General features: G+C 35.7%; 1 protein-coding gene across 8 annotated transcripts; it reads right to left on the reverse strand.

Moving 5' to 3' along the window:
- Positions 1-515: 515 nt before the first annotated feature.
- LOC107894697 (DNA repair protein REV1) lies at positions 516-15,831 on the reverse strand. Of its 8 annotated transcripts, none has more exons than XM_041084609.1 (25): positions 15,521-15,831; positions 15,302-15,443; positions 15,060-15,175; positions 14,888-14,964; positions 14,149-14,663; positions 13,540-13,677; positions 13,204-13,336; positions 13,017-13,105; positions 12,607-12,657; positions 12,314-12,517; positions 11,248-11,367; positions 10,956-11,048; positions 10,416-10,475; positions 10,231-10,317; positions 9,985-10,068; positions 9,676-9,748; positions 9,003-9,071; positions 8,753-8,848; positions 3,616-3,912; positions 3,458-3,531; positions 2,454-3,046; positions 1,982-2,042; positions 1,385-1,562; positions 1,157-1,225; positions 516-881 (listed from the first exon to the last, which is right to left on the reverse strand). In XM_041084609.1, exons 1-23 carry the CDS (start codon positions 15,697-15,699, stop codon positions 1,509-1,511), a joined length of 3,405 nt encoding a protein of 1,134 aa, XP_040940543.1. In that variant the 5' UTR covers positions 15,700-15,831; the 3' UTR covers positions 516-881; positions 1,157-1,225; positions 1,385-1,508. The 8 variants fall into 8 exon arrangements, with proteins under 8 accessions (XP_040940543.1, XP_040940544.1, XP_040940550.1 ...); XM_041084610.1 differs by having other exon boundaries at positions 3,458-3,525; positions 15,521-15,825; XM_041084616.1 differs by having other exon boundaries at positions 15,302-15,406; positions 15,521-15,564.
- Between the last annotated feature and the right edge of the window lie 561 nt (positions 15,832-16,392).

Genomic DNA, 16,392 nt, shown 5'->3' on the forward strand with positions numbered 1-16,392 from the left:
TCCCGAAAATTTTGAAAGATAAACTAAGACAAAAAGGTATACATTTAAGTACGAGCTATCTTCAATCTTCAACATTCAAAGCTTAAATCTGGCACAATCCATTTTCAAATTTAATAATTTATTATTTAATTTATATATACTATAATTTATATAAAACAAAATTTAAATATACAAAAATATAGTACAAATGTTAAAAAATGTGTTTATTTATTTTACGTTCAGATGTCTAATAAAAATGACAATAGAAGACAAATAACTACCAAATATTAAATAAAAATAAATATTTTTTAAATATATATAGATGAACTTAAATAAACTTGACGTAACGATAATTATTTACAAATATAAATAAACTCAAATAAAATTTAAAATTCATCACTAAACTTATCAAATATGTGCGATTAAGTTATTCAAATCAAAATTTAAATATGCCATATATTTTATTTGGTTCTAAACAGTACCTTTATAATTATACTTTTTAAATAATGATAATTATTATTTTTTAAAATGACATATCACATTCATCTGCAGATTAGTATATAATTAAATAATAATACTTTACAAAACATATACCATGCACTTAAATTAAAATTTATTAATTTAAGAGTAACTAAATATAATTTTAAAATTATTTTTTTAGTATTTTCTCATAAAAAGGAATGAAAAAAGAAGATACTTTTAGGTTTTCTTTCGAAATCGTCTTTTACTACATATATTTTTAATGAGAAACTCACAAGAAAAGGCGGTATTTTTCAACTTGCCTTGTCTTGCCTTGACCTGGTTCTGCCTACCCAGCTGGAATGTACTTAGCTCAAGGTCTTAAAAAATCTGTAATCTTTTGTTATCCCAATAATCGGTAGAAGCTCGTTAGAATCATATTTCTACAGAAAACAATGAAAAAGTTCAGATCAGTTGAGTTCAAGAAATGGGTGCCGAGCTTGGGGAAAAAGATGGAGAATACCAACAGCCTAATTGGATAACAGAATAAGAACGAGAGTATTATCCGAATCGGGGTAAGCATTGGATACGGTATTTGTCCAATATGGATGATGCTCAATTTCTTAAAAACTTTTTTCATATATTTGGAATATCATAATCTCGTATGCATGAACATGACAAGTGACACGTTTCAGTTATCCATAAAGAGAAAAATCACCTGTGGTTATGCACGAGGAGAGCTGAACAAACAGAAAAGCCACTGGAATGTTGTTCAATTAGTTCAAACCTATGGAAAATGAAATCTATATTATCAGCAACAATAGCTAGATTTCCGATAGCATATACAAGAGTGACAATGTGATACAGCTAAAAAGTGCAAGAATTGTTGGGAATTTATTAAAAAAAAAAAATTAAGTTAATGATAACATACATGCTAGCTTCTCACCTATAAATCATGGAACCACAACCACTACAGAAATGCAGTGAAAATTTCTTTCATGATTAGCCCATTTTGCACCAGCTAATGAAAGGATCAATGTAGACATTTAAAGAGTCCCATGGTTATTGGACTACTTGATTGGAGGTATATGCAAGGTTCCACCATAGTTTTCATCGACAGACGCCTAGAAGAGTTATAACATACAGAAACAAGTAAAACTTCATGTCAATTTACAATAAATGAAAACATATAAAACTTCGTTGAAAACAAGAGAAGATTGTAAATAAGTTGAAATTGAAAAATCCAGTGCTAAAAGGCGTGTTTAGTTTCCCAAAGCACAAATCTTGAAGATGGAGAATTAGAAGCTAAACAAAAACTAATTATAAGCCAATAAAATGGCAGAGTATATAATTTAAGGAATATTCTCAACGACTTGTGACCCTAAGAAAATAGCTTGAAATCAGATAATACACTTAAAATAGACAAAGAATACTAGAAGGAAAGCGGATAACAATGTGAAGATATTAAACAGTGATTGTCACCAAAAGCAAAAAAATCGATTTCAAGTATAGGAACGAGACAATAGGAGTATGCTGTGATGACCTGAAGGTGGGGAAAGACCAAATTGTACACTTCCAAGAAGAACTGTGACTTGGTACTTAACCTGAAAAAATATTTATGCTTCCATCAGTACATTATTATAATGCTTGAAGGAGCATAAATGACAAAAGGTTAAGGAAAAGATAATAACGAATCTGATCAATTAGCACTTTGATATTAAACAGCATCCTTATGCGAGTATTAACACATATTGTAGATGCACTCCAAAGACAACTAATGATAAATCATGCTCAGTCCATTAATCAATGTTTTGAAACCAGATCAGTTGGTCGAAAAGGCCAGCAATAGTTGAACTCAAAGATCATTCTGAGCGATAATTATGAAATCTACAACAAAAATACATAAAACAATAAAGGTATATATATACGTAAAGGACCAAGGAGAGCAACAAAATTATGCAAGAACTTCTATCATCTTCCATAATGGACAAACTTAGCAAAGTACAAGTACATACCTTCTTAGAAGACGAAAACAAACATAGATCTCCTCAATATCTACTACCATCTTCAGTTTAATATAATTCATGAGAAGCTCACTGAAGCTGTGAATAGCTTCATTCCAAGCATCACATCTTGCATTTAAAGGATGTAGGGATTCAGCAATAATGCATTGTAGTATCGAAGATAAACTCTTAGCTGAATTTGCTTTGTAATACATGTCAACAAAAAAATTCAATGTTGACAATTTGCTGACTTTAAACTTATCAACCCAAAGAGGAGGATCTCCAATCCAGAGATTGTTGCGCAAACCAGAATCAGTTGATCCAGGTTGATTATCAGTAGTAGTCTTGATGCCCAAAGGAGGATGCATGTTATCTGTTCTCGGGCCCAGGGCAGTACCTTCTGGCATCCTGTGCGCAGGAAGTGCCTCACATATGTCAGCTCTCAATTCCTCAGGCAGCTGCTGTAACACAGATGTGTCTACTTGGCTAAGAGATGAAGGCACTAAATCGTTATTTTCAAGTCCTGCAGTGGAAATTGCAACACTATCGGGTCTTGCCTCAGAGTCTGGCACCATCTGCAGTTCCTCCAATATATATTGTGTGTCCTTTAGGTAAGGAAAAAAAATAATTGTCAATAATAAAACCAAATGCATCTTCTGAACAAATATAGGTGAACATAGGTCATCATAGCCAGGGGAAGAATAATAGAAGAAATCTCAAAGGTCAAAAAACTGAATCAGTTAGGATATAAATAATATTATATGTATTGCCATGTTTATCTTACACCAACACTTCAACAAGTAAAGCGCATGTTACATATTCTCGAAATCCCAACTACCCCCAACCGCCATCAGTGTCACTACTGTTTATATTTTAAACACAATAAACATAACAACAGAACTAGTACTGTCAGCAAGGTGTTCCAATTGTTTTACAAAGTTTTAGTAGAGATGGGGATATTTTAAACACAATACAAAGAATCAAAAAGCCATATCTAGTTTGAACTCAAGAGTTACCTTCATTTCCAATGCTGTTCTTCTCAATGAAACAGAAGCAGAATTACGGGATCTTTCTGCTTCCTCTACTGCAACTTGGTGAACACCCCAACAAATTTAAAAGCCATTCATACAAGGAAATTAAATATGCACTTAAAGACCAGGAAAGAACATTTCACCTTGGGCTCGTTCAGGAGGAAAGAAGCATGCAGATCCAGTGCTTTTGTCACCTTGTACTTTTCTTTTGGTAATCAATCCAACTAGCTTTCCATCATAAATTTCATTTAATTCTGAGAGGAGCTCTGAAGGAAGATTCTCCACTACTCCCATGTCAAGGTGGCATAAAGGTGGGACACTTGAGCTCTGGTTAGAACGTCCCTCACCATTAGGTGCATTATTTGTCTCATGAACAGAATTCTCCCCTGAAGCAATGCGTAACACACCTGAATTTCCACCCACACTCTTTCCTTCAGAATCTGTGACATGAAGCCAGTAAAATTACATGCTAAGCTTAGTTCCAGTGATCTTTAAGCAAACCAACAGCAGAAACTAATCTGCCATGTACACACTATGCGTTTCAGCTTATTAGAGATATATTTTACTAATTCTTTATTAAATGAAAACTTTGAAGCATGCTGGTTACATATTGTGCAACAGATAAGATCTTTGAACAAGTTTTAGGAAGAAGAATGATTCTCTCTTGTTACTTCTAATCTGAATACAGCCTTTTAAAGAATAGCAGGAAAAATAAAAAAGGAAATAATCTCTAGAAATTAGCCTATCCCTAAAAATTAGTAATTTGATTATGGCTAACAGTACAAGGAAATTCCTAGCACTAATGTAGAAAATCTGCTTAATTTAAGGAATTCCAACACTCCCCCTCAAGCTGGAGTGTAGATGTGAATCAAACCCAGCTTGCCCATAATTTCTTCGAACATTTTTCTTGAAATGCAACCCCTTACCAGAAGTCCCTTTTAAGTATCTCAATATCCTGTAGGCAGCTTCCAAATGTTTCTCCCGTTGATATCTCCCCCTGTCTACTTCTTCTCCATCCTTATCAGTTCCTAATTTAAGGTTGGGTTCCATAGGAGTCTTGTCTATGTTCTTTGGAGTTTCTACAGAGTCAACATTAGAAACAAAGGCATTGTAGGATTTAGACAAGTTTCCATAGGATACAAACCGAGAAATGGGATGTTGAGTGCAGCTCCTAGTGCCCTTTCTTACTGCAATTGGAAGATGGATGGAAGATGAAGGAGGTGAAACTTCTTCCTCAGGACAGTCCTCGGGTAAAGATGGCATAGGCACTGCTGTTTCGGTCTCAGGCAGCTGATGTCTCCGAGAGTATACACGAAGTCCCTGAGTTTTTCCTTGTTGTTTTTCAGAATGAGTGGGCTGTTTTTCTTCATTAGTATGATTAATCACCCTTGTTTCTTGTTGCTGAACAGTGGAGATAGGAAAAACAGGTTCCAAAACAGGAATAACAGTGGCTGTAGGATTTTCAGCAGGTTTTGTAGTTGTGGTAGGGCTGACAGGTTCCAAAACAGGAATAACAGTGGCTGTAGGATTTTCAGCAGGTTTTGTAGTGGTGGTAGGGCTGATAGAGTCTTGAGGTATAATGAGAAGATTGCTCAAGGTCTCATCTTCACTAAGTATCTCCCCCTGAAGATGAGAGGCTGAAAAATATGGCTCGTTTTCGAAGGAAGTAACATCAAGGGACCCAAACATCCGGTGTAAGGTTGGAGAGTAGCACTTGTACCCTTTTTGTGCAGGTGAGTAACCAATAAAGACACAAGTGTGAGCTCTAGGATCAAGTTCAGATCGGTTAGGTTGATGGTTGTGGACAAATGCTTTGCAACCAAATGTTTTGGTTGGGAGATTAGGAACATGAAACAAGGGAAAATTTTTTTGAAAAGTATGTAAAGGTGTTTGAAAGTTTAATACCTTTGATGGGAGTTGGTTTATAAGATAACAAGCAGTGAGGACAGCTTCTCCCCATAAATACTTTGGTACACCCATAGTAAACATAAGGGCATGAGCCACGGCTACAAGGTGTCTGTTTTTCCTCTCGGAAACCCCGTTTTGTTGAGGGGTGTCAGGACAAGAACTTTGATGTATGATTCCTTGCTCAGAAAGATAAGGACTTAGGATAGAATTAAAGTACTCTCTCCCATTATCAGTTCTAAGGGTGTGAATATTTAAATTGAACTGAGTTCGAATCATTGAATGAAAATTTTTGAAGACTCTAGAGACTTCGTGATACGGGGTTGCGTGCGGACCAAGATCGAGTTGCCAAGTCACGAGAAACTCCTACGAAAACCCTAAACAATCAGATCCGAAACGAAACAGAAAATTAAAAGATTAGATTTTGAATTTCCAGATCTGAAATAAAATCCCCAAATCAGCAAAGAATCAAATTGAGAATAGAAATAAGTATTAGGGTTCTTGAAACCCTCAAGGAGATTGTGATTCTGCCCAATTGAACACCAAGATAGTTTTCCCCAAATTTCGGCAATCTAATTTCTCCCAAAAAAGAGTATGGATGAATCGGCAAGAACCCTAGAAATTGGGGATTTTTGGGCTAATTCCTTAAGATAGAAAAAGGCTGAAAACACAATAAGAACAGAAAATAAATTAGATAAAGATTCGGCACAAGCAGAAATAAAGAAAGAATTGACAGTAAGAAATTAAAAGATAAGTCCTAAGAAGCCTTGAAATCTCGAAAGATCTCACAACTCCCTTCAAACGGCTCTAATCTCCCCTCCAAAGAATATCAATGGTAAGAAGAAGGTTGAAGATGGCTCCCACAATCACAAGATTGTTAAAACAACTTCTAAAGAAAACTCAAGAGAGAAATCTTGGAAAAAACTCAAAGAAAATTCTGCTCTCAACAAATCTGAAATTTTAATAATAATGATAAGTGTTTAACAAGGTGGACAGCCATGCCTTTAAATAGGCCTTATAACTAGTCCTAATCTAATTAGAAAACTAAAATAAAAAAAACTCCTAATTATTTTAATATGGAAATTCGGTCAAAGGTCATTTTATCTGGGACTCTTGGACTGAATATTGACATAAAAATTTAAACTAAGTAAATAAATAAATAAATAAATAAATAAATAAAAATAAAACTTTACAACTTGGGCCACTTTGACAATTTGGCCTGATTTTCAACTAAGTATGGATGGATTTCTTGATTGGGCTGGGAATTTGCTTATTGGGCCTCGCCTTCAAGAATTTGGGCTTTTGTGACTCGTATCACTTCGGATTTTTCTTTAAGGAGATAGACCCAACAAACTCTAGTGTGGTCATCAATGAAAGTTATGAACCACCTAGCCCCTGTGATGTTTTTTACTCGACTGGCTTCCCATAGATCGCTGTGAATTAAAGAGAAAGGTTGAGATTGAACATAAGGTTTCAAAGGATAAGGGACACAAGTGTGTTTAGACAGTTGGCAAACTTCACAGTTCAATGAACTAATTTTCTTATTTAGAAATAGTAGAGGAAACAGTTCCTTCAAGTACATGAAATTCGGGTGTCCTAGTCTACGATGCCATAGCATGATAGAATTGTCTTTTGATGTAGATAAGGCCATCCCTTCTTTTGAACTGTTTTTGTTCCAAACATATAAGCCATCATTAACTTTAGCAGTGCCAATCATCTTCCCCGATTCCTGTTCTGTCCCCATTCCAGCCACCGGCGAGTAAGATCCATCAACTATGCGAATCCGAGAGTGATCATGACAAGGTAAATAGGTGTGAAACAAACTTAGATTACCTGTCATGTGGTTGGATGCACCCGAGTCTAGTATCCAGGAAGTTGTGATAGGTTCGTGTGTAGTATTTAAAGCAGTACCTTGAATAGCTAGTGACCCACTGGCTGTAGGAGTCCCGAGTAGTTTATGAAGAGCCTCAAGTTGAGTTTTGGTTAGCCTAACATTCTGAACATCTTCTTCAGTAGTAGATATCATTGCTGCCTTGTTTTCTTTCTTCAGGATAGCCATGGAGTTTGAAGCATTTCTCCTTGGTATGCCCAACCCGATTACAGTGGCTACACCATGGCCTTTTTGAACCAGAACCAATTCCATCTTTGAACCTTTGAGATTGAGGGCCTCTTGAAATAAGAGCAGAGTTCTCAGAAGGATGATGACCAGCTACGGTCAATGGTTTTAATTCTCTTGCGTCTCCCAACATAATAAGACGCCGTTTCTCTTCCTTCCTTACTTAAGCAAATGCTTCTCCTATGGTTGGCAGTGTGGTTCTGCCTAGTATTCGTCCTCGGACCTCATCAAGATCACGATTTAGTCCTGCTAGGAACTCATAGAGACGTTCTTTGTTAAGATGATCCATGAACTTGGTGTGTTCCAAGCCCTTGCCCCAATCAACTTCATAATACATGTCTAACTCCTGCCATAAGATCTTTAGGTTGTTGTAATATTGAGTGACTTCAAGTGTTCCTTGTCGAATATCTTTCAACTTTAATTTGATCTCGAATACTTGGGAAGTATTTCCAAGATCCGAGTAATTCTCCTTGATTGCATCCCACATTTCTTTGGCAGTTTTGAAAAAAGATACGTTCGGCTTATATGACCTTCCATCGAATTTATAAGCCAAGCCATAACCATTGAGTTGTTAAGCTCCCAAGTTGCATAACCAGAGTCTGTTGATGCTGGTCGAGGAATTTTTCCATTAATGTACCCAATTTTTCCTCGGCAACGAAGAACCATAAGGACAGATTGTGACCATTGTAGGAAATTTTTTCCATCTAATCGATGATTTGTGATTATAAGAGAAGAGTTAAGATCACCTTGTGGGATTCCTTGACTGTGATTTTGAGTTATTTGTGAGATCTCAGTCTCAGAGAAATTTTCGGTGTCACCCATGGGAGTAGGGTTTCTAACAGAGAAAAACAGAACAAGAGAAGAGAAGAAAGAGCAAGATCAAATGGATTCTTGATGCTCTGATACCATGAACAAGTTTTAGGAAGAAGAATGATTCTCTCTTGTTACTTCTAATCTGAATACAGCCTTTTAAAGAATAGCAGGAAAAATAAAAAAGAAAATAATCTCTAGAAATTAGCCTATCCCTAAAAATTAGTAATTTGATTATGGCTAATAGTACAAGGAAATTCCTAGCACTAATGTAAAAAATCTGCTTAATTTAAGGAATTCCAACAATCTTAGAATGGCATCTTTAAAGAATACAAACTGAGTTTTAAGAAAAAAATGCTTAGCGTAAGGCAATGAGCAACAGTTTGAAATTAGCCAACCACAACTAATACAATATAACCACCAAAACATAGGAAAGGGAATACCCATACCAACACATTCTTTGGCTATTCTATTGATATCAAATCGTTGCTTTGAACTCGTTGATGCAGACATGAGCCATGATTTCAAAGAGTTTCTTTCAGGTGCTTAAAATCAAACAAAAAGGATGAGTCAAGAAGAGTTATAGAACAACTGAAGCAATCAAGAATCTAAGGCGGTTTGCATCACATCTAGGCCACCAAAAAATTAAAAGCAAGCACCCAAATGAGTGAAGTCTATTTTGGATGATACAACACATACCTTGCCTAGAATTACCTACGCTTTCAAGCCTTGAAACTTGCAAACCAACACCCCGGATGTCCTTGACATCTTATATGAAATCAACTTAAAAGGTTATAGATAGTTTAAAAGCCTAAACTAAATTCATCAAATCTAACAGTTCTAATAGAAAATACTGCCTAAAATCTATTACCAGATGATGAGCATCACGTGAAATCTGTCCACCGATTCCCAAAAGATGTTTCAGAATATCATGTGCATAATTTTCCTTGATGAAAGTTACTTGAGCAAAGTGGTAGTAATTGGTAAACACAATACATTAGAATTATTTTGCCAGAAGCAACAATAGAGAGATCTCGAATCTGCCCTATAATAAAGATTCAAAATGTAGTTCAAGGCTAAATAGAAATGACAAATATGCTTGGGCTATTTTCTTTCAATAACCATTGCCAGTTCCTAGAAAAAACTGAGCTGAGAAACAAGAAAAAAATATTAAAGATTGAAAGGTTTCCCACTCAAAAAAGTCAATCAACCTCAATACTTTCGACATAAGGTCCACATTCATGCTTGGAGCCATAGCAACATATACATTACATTTAAGCTGAAACATCCAGAGGAAAAACCAATGGCATGGATAAACTTTTCCTACAGTTTGAGACCCTTTTAGCCTTTTTCAAGTCTCGAGCTAACATACCTATGTGGAAAGATCCAAAGAGCTGCTTTGAAATCCTCTGAAGCACTTCAATATCATCAGTAGCAAGTGGAACCTATTGTGACATTGGGCAACGCAATAATAAAATGAGAATATGTAGTGAACATATATATGCACATCTTGCTATTCATGTGAACTAATACCAATGGATAGACAGGGTAAGCACGGTGCAAAAATAACCAATGAGCATTTACTTAATAGTGGAACTGCGAAAAAATTTACAGTTCCGACATGGTTTAAAAATATAAATAATGTGTATTTACATAATAAGGCATGAAAAATTCATGTTACCGTTGTGCTATGGCTCAGGTTTTCACAGTCTCCACAGCCCATAAACTTTGCAGGCTCTCCAGCATCTTTTCTTCTCTTTTTTATCTAGACATGAGTATTACACACCAGAACATTTCTAGTTTAGTTCAGACCTTGATACATTCTACTGTCTCAGATTATTTTCCAAAGCAATTCAGCAAAAGAAAATACTCAGATCATTTTAGTAAAGTGATACCTCATATAACCCAATACCAAAGAAGAGTGTACCTTAAGTGTGAAAGTACGCCCTTGCACCCCACACCCTTGCAAGCGTAACGAGACCTCTTTGCAAAGGTCTAAAAGGAAATGCTGAGCCTACAAATAATCAATTAACAATGTCTTCCTCAGTTAAAAAAGAAAAAAAGAAACAAAAAGATCACCCCTGAGCCTTTAGAATACATCAGACTACTGACATGTTGAAGATCCCTGAATCTTACACCCCAGTTCACTTCAGCACCCACAGACTTGCTCTCCTGCAAGTTACATCAAAATAAGTATGACTAATAGGAATAAATTCACAACTAAGGAAAAACTCTTCAAAGTTCAAAATTGACCAATCCAATATTGTCAGATTGAAAGAATAAACTTCTACGCCATCAATTATAATAGACAAGATATGTTCTTCCTGACGACCAAAACTCCAGTTCTGAAATGGTATTTCCAGAACTTAGTTTTCTGTGCAAGAATAACTTTAATGGAGGTGGAACCAGTAAAATTATCAATAAAGATAACATCAAATGTACCTCTACTAAACTATCAGTTCATTTCTCTATTAAGCTGAGAGGAATTTCAGAATTCAAACATGCATTTCTCAATACAAAAAAATTTATGTTACATAGCTTGAATATATGGATGTGACCTGCAATGCAAATGAGAGTCTCTAAAAAGGGCAGGGCTACACAAGTGTGAAATCAGGAAACTCTTGGATGAGAAGAGTATGCAGTTGGACAAACCTGAATCATCCCAACAAGCCGATTATCCATTCCTCTACTGTAATTCCAGAGCATCTCACCAGTTTTAATCCCAAAATCTTTTTGCAGGGAGTCCTGCAGATGAAGTGAGGATGGATGTACACAACAAATTAGATTAATATTCCACCGCAGAAGTTTTGAACATTATATCCCATTTCTGGGATAATGATCTATTCAGTCTCATCCATTTACCCAATCTTGAACATTAGAAATAGTAAATTAACCACTTCAATAGAAGGAAGTACACCATATTTCAAATGAAATCCGGTACTACCTTTGAAATCAAACGCAACTCCCCACAAGTTCGAACATTTTTAATTTTCAATTTTTCAGCCAGTACATGACCTATTCCAGGGAGAACTTTTATTGGAAGTTGATCCAAGTACTCATCAACCTGCAAATGAAAAGAACACAGTGGTCGGCACCGAAGAATTTATTGAAGATATATCAGTTTACAGATATTTTCAAAAGGATTCTTGCAATCCAATAAAACCAAAACTATATATCACTAAGAAGCGAGTCTAACATGTTCAGTTCGATGCCATCTATCAATTATAGAAATTTAAACATATAGAATAAAGCATATCCATGCTGATACTGGAAGTTCAAGTCCACTTATGAAGCTCCAATTAGTTTTGCAGATAGAGCTTTTCTACTGGCTACACTGCTTGATAGAGCCTTGAGTTGAGCAATAAAAAATATCGAACGCTTATTTGGTATCATTCAATCATAACACAATCATAACAATATATGGCACTCAATAGCTGCATCTACAACAGTTAAACAAACCTTACACGTGCATTGCAGTTTACTTCACTGAGGCTAGTGCTTTTCTTGCACCTTGCGCTTAAGGCAAAATAAAGGTTCTAGTGCCAAGAGTGCACCTCACTCCCTAGACAACACTGGTTTCACTTTTAAAATTAAGCACGGGATAGTTAGCTTTCCTTAATGTGTTATATGTCATTACAACATAATCTAACATTTAATATGCTCCATAGAAACCAACAATTAGGATAGTTTAATATACTTTAGGGAACAGAATGAAGAGATAATTTACATTCAAAAAGATACATTGCCAAATTGAAGAGAATGAGCATTCTTCAAGAATTCAATCAAGGATCATTTTGGTATTTAAAACTAAGTGCAGGATGGTTACCAATCCTAATATTGCATTTTCTTGATGTGTTATTGTCATTAAAATTTCTTATAGTAAAATATAGTACAAGAGAACCCAACATTTAACATCTCCAAACTCCACAGCTTGGAAATTGCAAAATTATCAAAATGAATAATAATAATAATAATAATAATAATAATAATAAAAAATTAGCTGAGCATACCCTCTCAGGATGGATATAACATTGACCATTTGGTTTAGCAGTTCTAGTGGCTAGACGGGCCATAAGCATGTTCTCTGCAATCCCAGCACTCGCAGTGCATCCTGTAGCTTCAGATATTTCCTTTCGTATTGCTGAAGCTAAAAGCTGAGGATCTTTACCTTCTAAGTCTGTGACATCTAAAAATGCTTCATCGCAGCTGACAGCCTATATTCAACAATAATTGTGACATTAGCAATAACAAAGGCTTTCCTTCTACCAAAAGACAGACTTGATCCAATACGTCATGAGCAAACCTGAACTCTGTTGCAGTGTTTATGCAAGATGTTATAGAATTGATCGGCAACCTGCATAATTAAATTATATATGAGAAAAAGCAAACAGGATTAAAAATCCAAAGAAAAAAAATAGTCTTTTCCTAAGATGTAAAGTTGGAAACATGAATCCACTGCAGTTCTTTATCTAGGACTTTATTCTTAGTAAGATCAACTAATTCAAGGTCCTCTTTTTTATAGTTTCCATCCGTGACCACCTTAATCATGTCATTCCCCCTTTGACATGCACATCCTCCATTCAAAAGGAAAAGAAATGCAGAAATAGAAGTTATAAAGGAGGACAGCAGAAGAAGAGAGATGAGGGAACCATGACAGTCTTCCTTATCTAAGCAAGTGTAACAGCAACATTGCATACCCAGTTGGTGATTTACCTCCTCATATGCTTCAAAGTTGTACGGGAGAATAACAAGTTGGGGGCATAGACTCTTGGCATCTCTAACAAACATTCCTGCCTTGATTCCTGAAGTATGATAAAAGTTTATCAATCTCATGCTGAATAAAAGCTCTCCAGCTAACATATTACAGAAAATGTAGAAATATAACTTAGATAAAACCAACCATAATCTCGAGCAGGATAATTTGCAGAAGAGATTTCAGCAGTTCCTTTTGGATTGTCTGAATGGCATACAGCTACAGGCTTGCCATTTAATTCAGGATGGCTCCTGATAACCACCGAGACAAAAAAACAGTCCTGAAGCAACATGTTAGTATCAATCCAAAACCACATGTACAGAGAAGAAAAGGTAGTCCTCCATAGACATCTACAGAGTTGTAACTCATCCTAAAAGCCTAATCCCATATACCCCATTATCAATTATCAATTATCAATACAACTATGGTATTAAAGAAGTAAGAGGATAGACAACAAAAAGCCAAGGTTAAAAGCTCAATTACCATGTCAATATGGATAATGGGAGTCTTTTGAGTACCAGCAGAGACATTCGAATGAGACTTCGTAAATCCATTTGACAAACTAGGAAAACGGTTTCGATATCTATTTCTCCAGGTTCCAATGAAATGCAGCCTTGAATTCTACAATAATTAAAAGACCCGTCAGTGTATAGCTGTTATAACAATATCTGCAGACATAAACAACTCAAACACATGACTGCCCTTTCAAAGGGAAGCCAAGAAAGCATTTATATTAACAGTCCAGTTAATCAATTACTACTGATATAAACAAGTTCAGCAAAAAAGTTACCACAATGAAATGCTCGATAAACAAAACATATTGTGCTATTTCGGCCACTAACAGGGATTCAATAAACTTCAAATGGAACTATGGCAATCACCATATGCCAGTCTACAGAATACACTGGTAATTAACTCAATAAGGCATACTCAAACAATTAGCCAGATAAAGGTTTAACATTCCTAATACTTTTCCGGGGGGGGGGGGGCGCAGAACAATTGGCTTGAAGCAAATATCGCAAAGGATTATAGAGAACTAATCAAATATCGCACAGCAATGTGAGAAAAGGAAATCATTAATCTATTCAATACCTTGAAGTAATTCTCCACAAAATTGGGATCCCCAAGAGTTGAATGCCGATGCTTGGAAGGTCCAATGACTGTTGATGTGGGTGATCCTCTTATACCATGATTGTCAAAACAATGGCTACTAACAGATGAAGTGGACTGTTCAGGACAGGACTGAAGTCTGTAATTTTCCATGCTTTCATCCTCCTCCTGCAGATTACTCTGTTCTACCACCTTTACTTCCTCAGGTTCTTCACTATAGCTTTTACTTGGCCCATCAGTTACTGTTTTATCAGTATTTTCATACATAAGCTCATCATTTTCTTCAGTAGCTTGCTTCCTCCGTTCAAAGGAATTACCTGCTTCAGAAAAACTTGCATCCTTTGATGCATCCTTCAAACATAAAACCTCATTTTCATGTTTTACTTCACAAATAGCATTTGTAAAAGCACCCTCATCCGCAGGTTTACATTTTGTAGTGAAGAAGGCTGACAATGTAGGTTGATTGTTAGCAAGCTGGTCAAGCTGGTAAGGAACCCCTTGAGCAAACAAAACAAGATCCATAATAATTCAATAAGATGGCAAAATGATAGTTGACACTATTCATTACAGAAAGTAAGACAGATAAATAAAATTATCAAAGCTCCACAAGGAATACCATTTCATTGGAGTTAAGGTTCAATAGTTAATCGACCATTTCTCTATGCTTATCTCTTCTACTATATAACCATAAACTGCAAGCCAACTAAATGCATCAACTTACAACTCAAAAGTTTGTTGGCAGCAACAGAATCTAGAATCCACATAGGTTTCACTACAGGAAGTCCACTGCTAAATGACCTACAATCAAATCAACAACAATAACTAACTCAACTTACAATCAAAATCCGCTTTAACTATTCTAAGCATGGAAAAATATTTTTTTTTAAATGAACCTGAGATTCTTGATTTTACTGTCAGGAAGATTGCTGCAGATGATATGTGTGACTCTATGCCTTGAAAAATAATTCTCAAATCGACCATCGTGGTTTAACATATATTGTCGCAGCTCCTGCACATTTCATCATCAATACAAACAACAAACGTCACCAAGTAAAAGCCATAAAACATGAACAAATATAGATGGAACCTAAACAACACTGGATAGAATTCAAAGAAGAGTAGAAAAGAACTAAACCTGGCTTGATGGAACCGTGAAACCATCAACAAATATAGAAACCCCGTGAAAAATAAGTTTCACAGAAGAATCGCTACGAGTAGAATTCGAAGCCTCTGCATCAAACTGATTTTGAAGCTTTTTATTCTTCACTACCATATAACTACAAAATGATAATAAGAATAATAACTAACAACCGAATTAAAAAGAACTAAAAGAAGAGAAAAAAATAATGAAAACCTTCCAAAATCAGAGAAAGGAGAAGAGCGAAAAGAGGAGCGAGAGGAAGATAGAGAATTGCTGCCCCAAGCCATGCCTAGGGTTCTCTGGTTACTTTTCCTCTTCTTGCTGCTATTACTTTGATTGTTCGAAGAATTTGAATTGAAACTTCGTTTCGAATTAGAGGAATCCGCACTCATTTTTTCTTGGAACTGAAAGATCGTGAAATCATTCAAAAATAAAATCACCGCCACAACCGAGAAAAAAAAACAAGAAGAAGAAAGAACAAAATTAGCGGGAGATTTTCAGTTCAGACACTTTACAATAGGCGTATGCAATACGCTATCTGTATACGGTATTCATTAAGTTCAAAATTATGTAGGGTTAATTTAGTGTTTGGTCCTGTAATTTCATCAAATATGCAATGTGGTACCTGTACAAAAATATTGTGTAATTTTGTACCTCTATATTTCTGTGTATTAATCCACCTAGAGGCTTAATACAAGAACAGAAATCTGCCGACTTGACAACATGCAATTTGGACGGTGGACTCACATATTTGCGGATATCCGACAGATTAAAATGTTTATCAACTGCAAATTCAGAGCAGATGCAAATAAATCCGCTCAGATATTCATTATTCTATCACTAAAAAACATCATTTACTGACAGAAGCTTATACGGACGGACTGAATTAGTCAATATAAACGATTTCTGACGGATTTAACCCGTCAATAATTTTAATAGCATTTATTGGCCGACCACAACATCCGTCTATACGAAAATTGCTTACCGACGGATGGCAAAACACCGTCACTATAGGGAGACCTTATATTGACGGATTGTAATGGGCGTCAGTAAATGTACGCATGTGGAAACTTTTTTCCTAATAA

Source organism: Gossypium hirsutum, chromosome A13, assembly GCF_007990345.1.
Source record: "Gossypium hirsutum isolate 1008001.06 chromosome A13, Gossypium_hirsutum_v2.1, whole genome shotgun sequence".
Classification (NCBI taxonomy): Eukaryota; Viridiplantae; Streptophyta; class Magnoliopsida; order Malvales; family Malvaceae; genus Gossypium; species Gossypium hirsutum.

Bases quoted from the DNA above. Each gene is read 5' to 3' on its own strand.
- LOC107894697 (XM_041084609.1), bottom strand. From the start codon at position 15,699: ATGAGTGCGGATTCCTCTAATTCGAAACGAAGTTTCAATTCAAATTCT. The intron at 8,849-9,002 runs GTATGTGTTGTA...TTTGATTTTAAG, and splicing joins CGTAGGTAATTCTAGGCAAG to CACCTGAAAGAAACTCTTTG. The intron at 1,563-1,981 runs GTCATCACAGCA...TAACTCTTCTAG, and splicing joins TGGTCTTTCCCCACCTTCAG to GCGTCTGTCGATGAAAACTA.